This window comes from Equus caballus, chromosome 10 (assembly GCF_041296265.1).
Source record: "Equus caballus isolate H_3958 breed thoroughbred chromosome 10, TB-T2T, whole genome shotgun sequence".
Classification (NCBI taxonomy): domain Eukaryota; kingdom Metazoa; phylum Chordata; class Mammalia; order Perissodactyla; family Equidae; genus Equus; species Equus caballus.
In genome coordinates, this window is record NC_091693.1 from 4271281 (window position 1) to 4285216 (window position 13936).

A 13936-nucleotide genomic window follows, 5' to 3' on the forward strand; every position below is an offset into this window, starting at 1 on the left:
ACTGGAGTGGGGCAGAGTGCCAGAAATGGAGAGACAGGCGCTGGGGTCCCCAGGCGCTCCCCACTGGAGTCGGGCTTTGGGCCTGAGTGATTCAGATGGGGGCTGCGTCCACCTAGCCTTTCACAGACAGGCACATTTTCCAAATATGTGCCTGAAAACCCAGCCTCTGAATTCAGAGGCCAAACAGAACCATGATGTGGCAGAGGGAGTGAAAGGCTTCGAATCTAATGGAGGATATGAAGAAGAGCCGTGTGTACACACCCCTCCTTTCTGTCATGCTCTTCTGGACTTTTGTGTCACCTGAGAGTATTTGCTGGTTTGGGAGTCAGTGTTTTTCAGAGAGAGTGGTCAGGCTAAGATGATGAAAAATGAGATTTCTTCACAATGACAATACCCCACTTTCACAGGCGTTCCTCGTGCTAGGTGCTCGCCCCAGGCCGCACATTACAGCCGCCTGGGAAGTTGGGGGAACTCCAGTTGTAGCTGACTCTGGGGGGTGGGACAGGCATCAGTATTGTAAACTCCTCAGGGGAGCGCAGTGTGCAGCTGGGGCCAAGAACCACAGCCAGAGAGCATCCATGCTTCACTGGTTACAGGGGAGCTCCGAGTGTCAGGTGGCTGAAAAATCTAGAAAACGGCCTAAATAGGGCTGCCCATAAATATGCCTTTGTTAGATCTGGAGCAAGGGAGACCATGTAGTGCAGTAATTTAAAAATATCTAGGGGCTGGCCCCATGGCCGAGTGGTTAAAGTTCCACGTATCCCGCTTTGGCGGCCCAGGTTCAGTTCCTGGTGGGCCTACAACATTTGTCAGCCATGCTGAGGCAGCGACCCACACACTAAATAGAGGAAGATTGGCCCAGATGTTAGCTCAGAGCTAATCTTCCTCAAGCAGAAACAGAGGAGGATTGGCAATGGATGTTAGCAAAAAAAAAATCTAATAGTTTCTTTTAACTTATCTGTTCTGCCATCATTAATGCCTGAATTTCCCAAATATATTTCAATTTCAGTTCAGTCAGCTTTTGAATTAGAAATAACTCAGATTAATAAAAAAGCCCTGAAGCTGCAATTTGGAACTGAAACATAACCAGAAAAAGAATTCTGAATTTATAAGTAACTTATTTGAAATTTTTTTTCCCTAAGCCTTGAATCATACTTTTCTAAATTTTCTGGTTCACAGTAGGCCAGTTCTGCATGTTGGCCTATACATTGTGTTAACTGTTATCATCTTTATTGTTCTCCTCAAATAAAACGTGCATGTTAGTGTATCTGTGTAGAAGCGGGTAGGGGTGATATTAAAAATTCCTGGTCATTAGAATAGTGTAGTTCTGGTGACTGTCCGATCCAGAATGGATGCTGGCTGGACACCTGGACAGGCTGTTCCCAGTGTACCCACCTGCTGGATGTTAGCCTGGGCAAGGGAGGGGGCTGACAGCACTCAGAGGTAATTAGTTTTCTTGGTTACATCAAACATGATGATCTTGCAGTCGATATTTTCTGAGTTTTGTTCTGTTTTGTTTTTATAAGATTTATCCGCCACCTGAATTGCCAAGAGACTATCGACCAGTGCATTATTTCAGGCCTGTGGTAGCTGCAAGCTCAGAGAACTCCCACTTACTTCAGGTATTATCGGAGTCAGCTGGAAAGCCAATGCATGACCCAGGGACACACAGTAGGCACCAACTGAATGCCTCCAAGCGGGGGGAGTTGCTGGGAGAAACGCCTATTAAAGGTATGTGCCATGGAAAGATTAAAATCATTACATTTATAATAATCTGAGTTATCAAAATGGAAAGTTGTTTTCCTATTGAAATTTTTATACATGATTTCATATTCCCAAACTGTGGGAATAAAAGTGTGGACAGCACAGATAACAGTGTTCACATCCTTTACTTCTTAAGACTTGTTTTCCCATGATCAGTTGGGTTGTGTCATTAAAATCACAATGTTTGTCTTAAATTTGGCAGTTTTAGACTTTTCATAATTGTCCAGGAGTGTGGTGAAGACCAGGCACCTGAGTGCCTTCACTTTCTCTGCACAGCCTGGGAACATGTGATTTTTTTTTCTAAGGGAAAAAGAGTACTGTGGTTCTTTTCCTGAAAGCCTGAGAGGAAGGAGTGTGTCTGAAAGCGGGCAGATGGGGAGAGTCCCCTCTGGGCTGGAGCAGGAAGACTCTGAGAGGCAAACTGGCGCTCTCAGCTGTAATAGGCCCAAACGGAACACCTGGTTCCCGGTAGGAATCCTAATTCTGAGCTCCTCACCTTCGCTTTCCCCTCCCCTGCGCAGTCCCTCAGCAAGTGCTCTCACGCTCCCCGCAGTATGCGTGGGGAGTCTGTCCACCGTCTGCACTGCCGCTGCTTCCGCCCTGGGCTGAGCGCCCGTCTTCTCTCACCTGGACCGTTGCAGCAGCCTCCTTACTGGTCACCCTGTTTCTCCTCCGCAGTCCTTTCTCCTTGACAGCAGCTAGGTGAAGCAAATTGTATCACTACCCCCTGAAGACGCTCCAGTACTTCTCACACTGAAGGAGGATCCAGACTCCCCCAAGGCCCTGTGGATCCAGCCCTGCCTGCCTTTCCAGCCGAATCTTATACCACTTTCCCTTAACCCCTGTGGTCTAGGCTCAGGATCCTCCTTTCTGCCGTCGGAACCTGCCAACCGTGATGCTGCCTCGGGATCTTCATGTTTGCTGTTTCCTCTGCCTCTGCTCTTCCCTCGTAATTTGGCTCCTTTTTACTTAGAACTTATCTCAAATATTATCTCTTCAGAGGGCCCTTCCAGGCCTTCCCTGCCCGCCGTATAAGCTGGTTCCCTATTCCTCCAACCCCGCCACCAGCCCTCTCATCTGTCACCCTGTTGTTTTCACTGTTCTCCTCTCAGGGCCATCCTCTGGCGTTGACTTTTGGCTTTAACGTCCGTCCCCCTCACTAGTGAGAGCAGGACCTTGTCTGTGTTGTTCTCCCAGGCCCAGGCCAGTCCCTGGTACAGAGTGGGTACTTAGCGAGCGTTTGTGACACACGTGAGTGCTTGATGGGCAGCTGTGTCTGAACCAGGGCTTGTGCTGGGCAGGACTGTGGAGATGGTGCTACCACAGGCTGGAGGTCCGGAGTTTGGGAAATCTGCTTCCTCGTTCTCGGACCACTTGCTGGCCTAATGAATGTCCATGTATTAATCTCCACTTTTGCCAACTGTAAAATAGGAATCTCATTATTTTATTACTGTCTGGGTCACAAGGATGTGAATACAGATGAAACACTAAATGTGAAATACTTATTTCCAATTATGTGTTTGTGATATTGAAAATGTCTATAGAGAGAAATGTTAATATAGTTGTCTTAAGATACTTTTCATCACTATTATTGTTTTTCTTTAGGGTCAGCTACTTCAGTGTTAGAATTTCTGTCGCAAAAAGATAAAGAGAGAATCAAAGAAATGAAGCAGGCAACTGACCTTAAAGCAGCCCAGGTCAAGGCCAGGAGTCTGGCCCAGCACGCCTCAGGCAGCAGAGCCCAGCCCTTGCCTGCAGACGTTGGACACTGCTCTTGGCACGTGGCATTGAGCGGTGGGACAGCCACCACAAGAGCCAGCAGCTTCAAACCTTTTGCAAAAGATCCAGAAAAGCAAAAACGATATGAAGAGTTTTTAGTAAATATGAAACGGGGTCGTAAAGGTGGGTGCTGGGCCTGGGTCTCCCGCTTCTCAGCCAGGGGTAGCATTCTGGCTCTTCTGGCCCTTGTCCCAGACTGAAAGTTGACAGATCCTGTTCTGCCAGTGTTTGCTTTTCCTACTGCAAACAGGGCAAAGATTTCAGTCCCTAGCTCTTGACCTTAGAAAGCAAGAACAATTAGCTTATGTTTCTCTATATCTCATGTCCCAGACATAGCTGTTTAAGCAGAGAACATGCCTTGGCAGTGGCTGATGCTAAATTACAGGCCATTTACTGTTTGCAAGGGCTTGACTTCTGTTAGTGTTGCATCTCACACTGAGAGAACAAGATCGGCTCCCACTTCATCTTAAGATCCTAACCGTCCAGCCCTAAATCGTAGTCTAAAATTTGACTTAAAAAGATAGTTGGCTGGTGAACCATTGCATGGGGGCAAAAGTCACTCTCTGATCTGTGCAGTAAACGTGACAAGCGTGCGGAGAGGGCTTGCTGTTAGACGCAGTAGTCCTTGTGAGGGGTCGTCAGCAAGTTAGACAGATTGGTTTTCAGGAGAAGATCTTCGTCTACTGTGCCTTCACTTCCTACCAAGAACCCACACTCCTGTTGTTCGTTAAATTAAAAAAAGGTTAGAGAAAGCACTACTTTTCTGCCAAGACTTTTAATATAGTTGGGATGAACTTATTACTATTTGGGAGTGGTGACAAGTTCCTTGCTTCGAAGATGTAACTAAGCATTAATCCCCCAATGTTTTTCTCTGCTATATGTGGTAGACAGAATTCAATCAAAGCACTATTTTGAGGGAGAGAGCAATGTTACCTGCCAAGTACCTCCTCCCGCTGCTCTCAAAAACCGGAATGAGGATTTGAGTCTCTTCTGGTGAAATCTGCAGGGGTAAAGTGGTGCCCTCCAGGTGTTCTCCTTCAAGCCCCATGCTTTTCCTAGGAGTGAAGCGCTTTCTTGTTCTCTGTACCGTAGATGCTCTGGAACAATGTCTGGATCCCAGTATGACGGAGTGGGAGCGAGGCCGGGAGCGGGATGAGTTTTCCCGGGCAGCCCTGCTGTACGTGTCTTCCCACTCGACCTTGTCCTCCAGGTTCACTCATGCCAAGGAGGAGGACGATTCAGACCAGGTGGAAGTCCCTCGGGACCAAGAGGTCTGTCTGCATCGTGTCCCTACCTGGTGAAGTTTAAAATTAAAAGATAGTATAACCAAACATGTTAAATCCCTCAGTGAAGAGGTTAAATTAGAACTCACTTTATGCTTTTAGCTTCCAGTGTACTTGAGCAAAAATGTTGCAGCATAAGCTGTTTTGTAATTTTGGGAGATTGCTTGAAAACTTTAAGATGGGAGTGCAGTCAGGTCACCTATGTGACCACTTGATGAAACAGAATGAATGTCTTTTCCCAGAATGATGTCAGTGACAAGCAGTCGGCTGTGAAGATGAAGATGTTCGGGACGCTCACCCGAGACACGTTTGAGTGGCACCCTGACAAGCTTCTGTGTAAGAGGTTTAATGTCCCTGACCCTTATCCAGAGTAAGTTGGATAAGCCCGTCCTTGCGTCAGTACTTATTCTGCCATTTTAAAGCTAACTTTTTCCCTCACACACTCATGTCAATTCCCTTTTTCTAGATGAACTTACTTGTAAATGCTTAGAGTTACACATTTTGCAGATTTACTTTAACTTCTATTAATTTGTTACTAAGAAAATAAACATCTAGATAGCAAACTTTACTCCATGTTGAAGATATGAAACTCAGATATGTCAAGGTACAGCGACCTAATGCCTGTCTAGCTTGCCCCCTTTTTCATCATGCACATATAGTTTACATTTAAAATGTGACTGTGTTTTTTATTTCTTTATAAAAGTTCAGCACCTTCTTATTTGCTTTAAACATTGCAAGAAAGCATATGGAGTTGAATCAGAGAGTTTGTCAGAAAATTTAGGTATGTTTTTAGCAGTGGAACTTTTCCTTAGTGGAAATCCATTTTCAAGTTAAGTTCTAACTCTTACTATAGTAAGAAAAAACTCATGGGTCGTAAAGTCCGCCATTCTAAATGTTTAAACTGCTTTGAGAAGCGAAAATAACTTAGGGGGCGTTCTTATCCAAGTCAAAGAGCTACTGGTGAAAAATGCGAGATGGAAAACTTCACAGGAATTTGGATTTGATCCTCACAGTTGTTCTTAAAATGATATTTATGTGTTTTTTCCAACCCTCAGTTCAACTTTAGTTGGCTTACCAAGAGTGAAACGTGACAAATACTCAGTCTTCAACTTTCTGACGCTGCAAGAGACAGCTTCCTTGCCTCCAGCTCAAGGATCAAGTGAAAAAGTACCACAGCCCCGAGCTCCCGACAGTGAGTAGGGCTCCCTCAGCTCCCTGTGCTGACAGTGGTCTCAGCCCCTAGCCTGTTGGGAAGACAGAAGTAAAGGGTCATGTGTTGCTAAGGACACATGTAGTGTGACCTCTCCTTCATTAGGAGAATTGCTCATATGAAAACATTAGCTCATGTTGTAATGGTCCACGTGGGTACTGTTTGGGGTTGGGGCTCTGCCTCAGCACCTGCCACGTTCCCCACACCTTGCACAGCGCCTGGCCTGTGGTAGGTTCACTGATGTTCTTGAATGAATTAAAGAGCCATACTGGAGAGCTTGCCTTTTGCTTGCTAATTCTGATGTTATATCTGTGTGCTGCCTTTCAGAATCAAGAAAACCATCCAGATGGGATACATCTAAACAAGAAAAGAAGGAAGATTCCATTAGTGAATTTTTAAGTTTGGCTAGATCAAAAGTTGGTCCACCTAAACAAGAATCCAGTCCGTCAGTAAAAAAAGAGGAAGAGCATGTGACAGAATCACTCTCAGATCAGGTATGTGGGGCTTCTGGATTCCCTTTGCCAGGCTGACCGTGGCCTTTCTCTATGGTGGTGCCTTCTCATTACTCCATAGTGGGCTCAGCACACTTTTTCTGTGAAGGGCCAGATATTAAATATTTTAGGCTTTGTGGGCCATAGAGTCTCTGTCATAACTGTTGAACCTTGCTCTTGAGGGTGGAAGAAGCCACAGACAATGTGAAAACAACTGAGTCCATCTATGTTCCAATAAAACTTTATTGACAAAAACAGGCAGAGGGCTGGATTTTGCCTGTGGGCTGTAGTTTGTGACACGTGCTCTACAGTCCAACAATTTCAAGCATAGCTTTAATCATTTGAGGAGTGGTTATAAACTCCTCTGCTTAGAATGGCTTTCAGTTAGCATCAACCATTGCAACAAAATTCAATATAATTTTCCAAGTAACAAGTATTCTCTTTTATGTAGAATATAGAGAAAATATCCATTTTTTTATTACTGATTTAATAGTTAAAAGTTGAACTTAATAAAAAATTGGTTTTATTTCTAATAGCCTCATTTTAAAATTTTCATTTCACTTTTCAAATTAGCCTACATTAAAATTGACTCCTTTTTTTTGATGTACAGTTCAATGAATTTTTACACATGTATAGATTCCTGTAACTACTACCCCAATCAGGATGCAGAATGGTACTATCAGCCCAAGAAACTCCCTGAGGCTGTCCTTTTGTAGTCATTCCCTCCCCTCACCCCAAACGTCTGTTGACCTTTGATCTCTTCTCTGTCTCTGTAGTTTTGCTCTTTCCAGAACATTATGTTAATAGAATCAGACAATATACATAGACAGCCTTTGAGACCAGCTTCTTTCACTCAGCATCATACCTTTGAGATTCATCAGTGTTGTGCGTGTATCAATAGTTCATTCCTTTTTCTTGCTGAATAATATTTCATTGTGTGGGTGCGCTACAGTTTGTTGGTCCATTCACTATTCAAGGACGTGTGGGTTGTTTCCGGCTTTTGGCTGTCAGCTAGAGCTGCGGTCAACGTTCATGTGCGGGTTTTTGTGTGAACAGAAGTTTTCATTTCTCTAGGGCAAATACCTAGTAGTAGATTGCTGGGTAACATATATGTACATGTTTAACTTTATAAGAAACTGCTAAACTCTAATCCAAAGTGGTTTTTGCTTCGTGCATTTTGAAGCTTGCTTTTTTTTTTTATTTTTTTTATTTTTTTTTAAAGATTTTATTTTTTCCTTTTTCTCCCCAAAGCCCCCCAGTACATAGTTGTATATTCTTCGTTGTGGGTCCTTCTAGTTGTGGCATGTGGGACGCTGCCTCAGCGTGGTTTGATGAGCACTGCCATGTCCGCGCCCAGGATTCGAACCAACGAAACACTGGGCCGCCTGCAGCGGAGCGCGCGAACTTAACCACTCGGCCACGGGGCCAGCCCCCATTTTGAAGCTTTCTTGTTAGGTGCATATACATTTAGGATTATTATATATTTTTGTTGAATTGATACTTTTATCATTATGTAACATCATTCTTTATCCCTGGTAATTAGCATAGTATGTATTTTTCTATCTTTTTACTCTTAACCAATCTATTTCATTATATTTAAAGTGGATTTTTTTATAAACAGCATGTCATTGTCATTGGGTCTTTCTTTACAAATGCATTTTGGTAACCTGTATGTTATAATTTGTGTGTTTTGATCATTTGTATTTAATGTAATTTGTTGGTATATTTAGATTTAGGTCTATAGTTTTAATATTTGTTTTCTGTCTGCTCCCACTCTTTTTTGTTCCTCTTTCCCCTTTTCTGCCTTCTTTTGTGTTACTTGACTAATGTTGTAATTTATCTATTAAATTTATTTTTACTGTATATATTTTTTATCGATTGCTCTGGGGATTACGGTATACATACTTACCTTTGCACGGTCTACTTAGAATTGATATTTTATGACTTCAGTTGGAATGTGGAAACCTTACCACTGTGTAGGTCTGTTGCCTCTCCCCACAGATGTTGTCTTATGTATTACATGTACGTGCACTGGAAACCTCGTCAGACAGTGTTTTATTATGTTTGCCTTCAAGGTTAGACCTGTTTTAGGAACGGATGAGGAGATAGTAGTGTGTTTTACTCACTCGGGTGTCTACCGTTGCAGCTGCTCTTTCTCCATCCCTGAAGTTCCAGTTGTCCCTCCTCTCGTTTCCTTCTGTCGAGGGACTTCCTTCAGTGTTTCTTTCAGAGCACTTCCACTGCTTCTCTTAAGTTTCCTTCATCTGAGAAGGTCCTGTATTTCATCTTCACTCCTGAAGGATGTTTTGCTGGCTATAGAATTCTGGGTCAACAGTTCTTTTCTTTAGCTGTTTAAAGATGTTGTGCCCCTTCCTTCTGACCTTCCTGGTTTCTGCTGAGAACTCTGCATTCATTCAGATCATTGTTCCTCTCCTGATAATGACATGACTTTCCTCTGGCTGCTTTCAGGATTTTCACTTTGTCTTTGGTTTTTAGCTGTTGATTATCATGTGTCTAGGCATGGATTTCTATGAGATTATTTTGTTTGGGGTTTGCTGAGCTTCTTGAATCTTTAACTTTATCTTTCACCAAGTTTGGGACATTTTCAGCCATTATTTTTTCTGCACCACATTCTCATTCCTCTCCTGGGATTCTGATGATCTCACTGTTGTGATTTTGTCCCACAGGTCTCTGAGCCTCTTCCTTTTTTCAATCTTTTTTGTTTCTTTATTGATCAAATCGGATAATCTCTATTGATCTGTCTTCAAGTTCACTGACTCTTTCCTCTGTCATCTCCATTCTGTTATTGATTTTTTTACTTTAGTTATTGTATTTTTCATTTCTAAAATTCCCATTTGTTTTTTTTTCCTATCTTTTATTTCTTTACTGAGACCTTTTTATCTTTCCATTTGTTTGCCCTTATTCTTGGAGGATGGTTATAATAGTTGCTTTAAAGTCTGTCTCATAATTCCAACATTTTCGTCATTTTGGGTTGTCACCTCTTGATTGTTGTTTGCAAGTTGAGATTTTCCTGGTTGTTTGTATACCAAGTAATTTTGGATTGCATTCTGGACATTTTGAAGATTATGTTATGAGACCCTGGGTCTTGTTTAAATTCTAAAGAGAATGTTGATTTTTTGTTTTGCTTTATGAGACAATCAGCCTAATTAGGTTCAGGCTGCAAGTTCCATCTTGTCTTCTGTGGGCTGTGGTTCAAATGTCATTCCGTTTTTCAGAGCCATTGTAGCACTATTCATAGTCCTTATTATAGTACTATTTTTAGTCCTTTCCTGCATGTGTACTTGCCAGCGGCTGATCTGGGACCCGGCTGGTATTTCCTCCCATCGTTCTGTTATCAAAGCCTTTGGTTTGCTATTTAGAGTCAGATCCATGCACGCCTAGCTCCGAGGTGAGGCGGAAGTTCACAGACCGCTCTACGGGATCACCCTCTTGAGCTCTTCCTCTTCATGGTCTTCCTGGCGCTTCCTGACTCAGGGCCCCCTTCACGCCTTCCACTCAGGAAGCGGGGACTCCGTCTCCCTGCTCTGTCTTGCACTGCCGGTGACTTTGTCTGCACTGGAGTCAAGTGGCAGGAGGGCAGGAGGGGGACAAAAGCAGCGGGATTCCATCTGACTGTTGGGACCACAGCTCCTGTGGTCAGAGAAAAGGGCTCCCCTCCTTCAGAGTTGTAGGCACCCGCCTGGCAGCTGCTGCCACTGCGGGCATGACCGTGGGTTTGGAACCTCTGCGTTGGGTTTTCACTGTTACTTTTTCATGGCATAAGCCCTCCTCGGGGATTCTGGTTCTGTGATATGGTCGTTAAATTAGAAAGCCTTCTAGGTTTGCCCAGAAATCATGTTGAGATAGCATTTAGATAGTTTTTCCTGGAAAAAGTCGTGGTTCTTGCTGATTCCGTTTTTAGCCATGTGACCTTAGGAGGGTCTCTTCCCCTCCCTGGGTTACTTAGTTTCTTTCTTGGACAACTTTCTGAGTCAGCACGACTGTGAACAGGCACACCTTTTGGTGAAGGCGGGGTTGCGGGAGAGCTTTGTAGATATCGATGCATGTTTGGTGTGTGTTGTTGCTGTTCTTTAATTCCAGTACAGCTCCTATTTTATTCCAGAAAAAAATAAAAACAAAAAGGTTAGTTCCTGTTGCTATCTAAGAATTGAAAATTTCATGTACTTATGACAGTTCTGCCTGTACATTTAATAATATAGGTACCATTAAAGGCCAGAGATGCCTATGAACACAGATGTCAGCCAGCTGTCATTCAGTGTATGGTCCATGCATGTGACATTGGTGTCTGTGGTTTGCCATAAAGATTCAGATTCATGACTTTTCTAGGAGATTGTTGCCGTGGTTTCCTGTGCTTCACTGTCAGGCTCTCTCTCTTGACTTTTTGTATGATTTTTAAAAATTTTAAACAATCTCAAAAGTTTAAATATGGTATAGTTTTTTTCCTGAACCACTTGAGCATAGGTTGCCAACCAGATGCCCCATCACCCCTGTGTGTCCTTCAGAGAAGGACATTCTCCTATGTAATCACAGTACTTCTATCAAAATCAGGAAGTTAACATTGATGTATTACTACCATCTAACCCTCACACCTGTTCAAGCTCCACCAGTTGTCCTAATAATGTCTTTTATAGCAGTAAGGACGCAGCTCAGCATCACAGGTTGCATTTAGCTGTCACGTCTCTTTAGTCTCCCTCAATCTGGAACGGTTCCTCAGCCTTTCCTCGACTTATGATCTTGACACTTTTGAAGATTACAAGCCACTGTTTTATGGAATGTCCCTCAGTTTGGGCTTGTCTGATGTTTTCTCAGGATTAAATCCAGGTTCTGCATCTTTGGCAGGAGTCCCTCAGAAGGGCTACTGCTGTGCTCTCATTGCATCCATATCAGGTGGTGCATGATGTCAGTTTGTCCCATTACTGATCTTCACTTTGATCACTTGAGTGAGGTGCTGTCTGCTAGGTGTTTTCACTGTGAAGTGAGTCTTTTCCCCTTTGCACTTAGTAAGTACTTTTATTTATTCTTTTCTTATTAATGTTTACTTTATTATTATTATTATTTTTTTTGCTGAGGAAGATTGGCCCTGAGCTAACATCTGTGCCATTCTTCCTCTATTTTGTATGTGGGTCGTCACCACAGCATGGCCGCAGACAAGTGGTGTAGGTCCATGCCCAGGGACCAAACCTAGGCTGCAGAAGTGGAACATGCCAAACTTACACTAGGCCACAGGGCTGGCCCCTTAATTATTTTTAATAAGTATTTAGGAGCTTTGAAATATGTAAATACCCCCTTCCTCATGAAACTACTTCTTTATATCACTGTGGACCCGTGGCTTCCTATTTTATCCAAAGGGATAAATGTAGTACTACCACTATTTATTTTAATGCGTAAGTTCTCCTGGTTTGGCTGGTTGGAGCCCTTTCCTGTTGGCTTCTGTGTCGTTTTGATAGGTCCCTCTTACTCTCTGAGCATGTCCCTCCTTTCTGGGTACAGTAAGATGTTCTGGGCTCATCTTCTTATTTCTCAGCCCCAGCTCTAGAATCAGCCCTTACTCCAAGGTGCCCTGGTTATTTTTAGTGGGGAATGGTATAATTTTCTTTTTAAATTTTCTTCCACGAGCAGAGTTTACTTTAAAACTACAAACTCTACTATGTTGTACCAGTTTTCCTCCTGGGGGTGTTTGAAACTCTGCTCCAGAAACTGGAGGTGGCGTGGTCCAGGGGCGTGACCACTGGCGGAGAGTGAAGAGCGCTGGCAGGGACCAAGCTGGCAGGGACCAAGCGTGCGTCACTGACAGAGGCTCTAGGCTCGCTGACTGGGTTATTCAGTGGTAAAAGGGAAAGACTGAAGTGGATTCTGACGGAGGCTGGTCCTGGAGCTCTCCTGGATCGCTTGCACCTGAGATCACCCCATGTCCGTCTGGGGATGAGCTGTTGGAGGGCGGGAGCCATGTCTGCTTCATCCCTTTGCTCCTTGTTTATTGAGCTGAGTGTGCACAAACTGACTGCCTTTGCTCCTTGTTTACTGAGCTGAGTGTGCACAAACCTACTGCCTTGGTTTCACTGATCTCAGTGTCCATACCTGGGCTGCTTTTAGGAAGAGTGATGTGTAATTGCAGAGGCAAGTTCCGTAACCATTTTATCTGCGTGTGCTGGCTCCCTCCCCGTTGTGCCGAGGGCCCCCAGCTTTCTTCTCATCATTTTCATACGAGTAAGGTGTCTCCCTCACCTTCAACATTGGACCTCGGTGGCTCAGATAGACTCTTGCAAATAGGACAGAGGCACTGCTCGTCCCTCCTGCAGTTTTCTGGGTCCTTTGCAATTCTGACTAGTGACCTCTCTCTGTGAGAGGCTTCAGCTGCTTCTACCAGTTGGCATGTTCCGCTGAAACACACTCTCGTTGTTGACTCAGAACCACCACAAAAATTACTGCCATGTGAGAGATCCTTGTTGAGTTAGGCAGTGGGTGGGTGTGGAGACCCATGTACATGAGCAGAAACACAAATATGTGCGTGTGCATGTGTGTGTGCATGCGTGTGCGTGTGCTCTAGAGTGTTGGGCTCCTTTCACCCTTGCTTCTTCATTCCTGACTCTTATTTCACTGTTAATACAGATGGTAAACAAAGAAGTGGATTCACAGCCTGAGGGAGAAGGTAGCCGCCCATCCATGGACTTATTCAAGGCCATCTTTGCCAGCTCCTCTGATGAAAAGTCCTCGTCCTCCGAGGATGAGCAGGGTGACAGCGAGGACGATCAGGCGGGTGTCAGGGAGGCTGACTTCAAAAGTTCCCAAGAGACTGACTTGGTGGAAACATCATCTGGGGCACACGGTATGTCAACATTTCAGACTTTGGGATCCAAAGAAGAAAATGATGGTGTCTCTAGAGAAGCTGCTTCTTTGTTTACCGTGCAATTTTAAACCAGGGTAATTAGCAATTGATGTTTTTTCATCTTATATTTTTAATTTGAGGTGGAGCTGAGTTCTGTTTTTCATTTCTGGTATAAATCTCTAGTATATTTTTTGGATAGCTGTGTTTGATAATTCTCATTTTCTTACTTATTCTAGTTGAGAAGAATTAAAGCATAGTAAAGCCCTCATTTGAAAGACAGCTTTTTGTTTTAGCTTGGTCACTGAGATGCTAGGATTGCGGAGAAGGTTAGGTCATGACACACCCTGGGCCCGCCCTGCCTGCCTCTCTTGGGCAGAGTGGATGCTCCGGCTCGGCCATCAGATGAGTGCTGCCTGGCGCCTAGTAGCACTTGGGAGATGGTTAGTAGCCATCTACTGTGGGTTAACGCTTGGTTAGTAGCCTGTCCTGCTTGTTCCGTTTACAGCAGCCAGGAGTTTTGGTGCAGGAAAGAAGGCCATCTGGCGCTTGCAAGAGTGGGAGA

The 13936-nt window shown here is 44.0% G+C and overlaps 1 protein-coding gene across 1 annotated transcript in view; it reads left to right on the forward strand.

Moving 5' to 3' along the window:
• GPATCH1 (G-patch domain containing 1) overlaps positions 1–13936 on the forward strand; it is a 38596-nt gene that overhangs the window by 16381 nt on the left and 8279 nt on the right. The window contains exons 10-16 of the mRNA XM_014733181.3: positions 1527–1731; positions 3370–3666; positions 4636–4814; positions 5069–5196; positions 5882–6018; positions 6364–6530; positions 13158–13374. Coding sequence (XP_014588667.3) covers positions 1527–1731; positions 3370–3666; positions 4636–4814; positions 5069–5196; positions 5882–6018; positions 6364–6530; positions 13158–13374 — 1330 coding nt within the window. The remainder of the gene's footprint in view (positions 1–1526; positions 1732–3369; positions 3667–4635; positions 4815–5068; positions 5197–5881; positions 6019–6363; positions 6531–13157; positions 13375–13936) is intronic.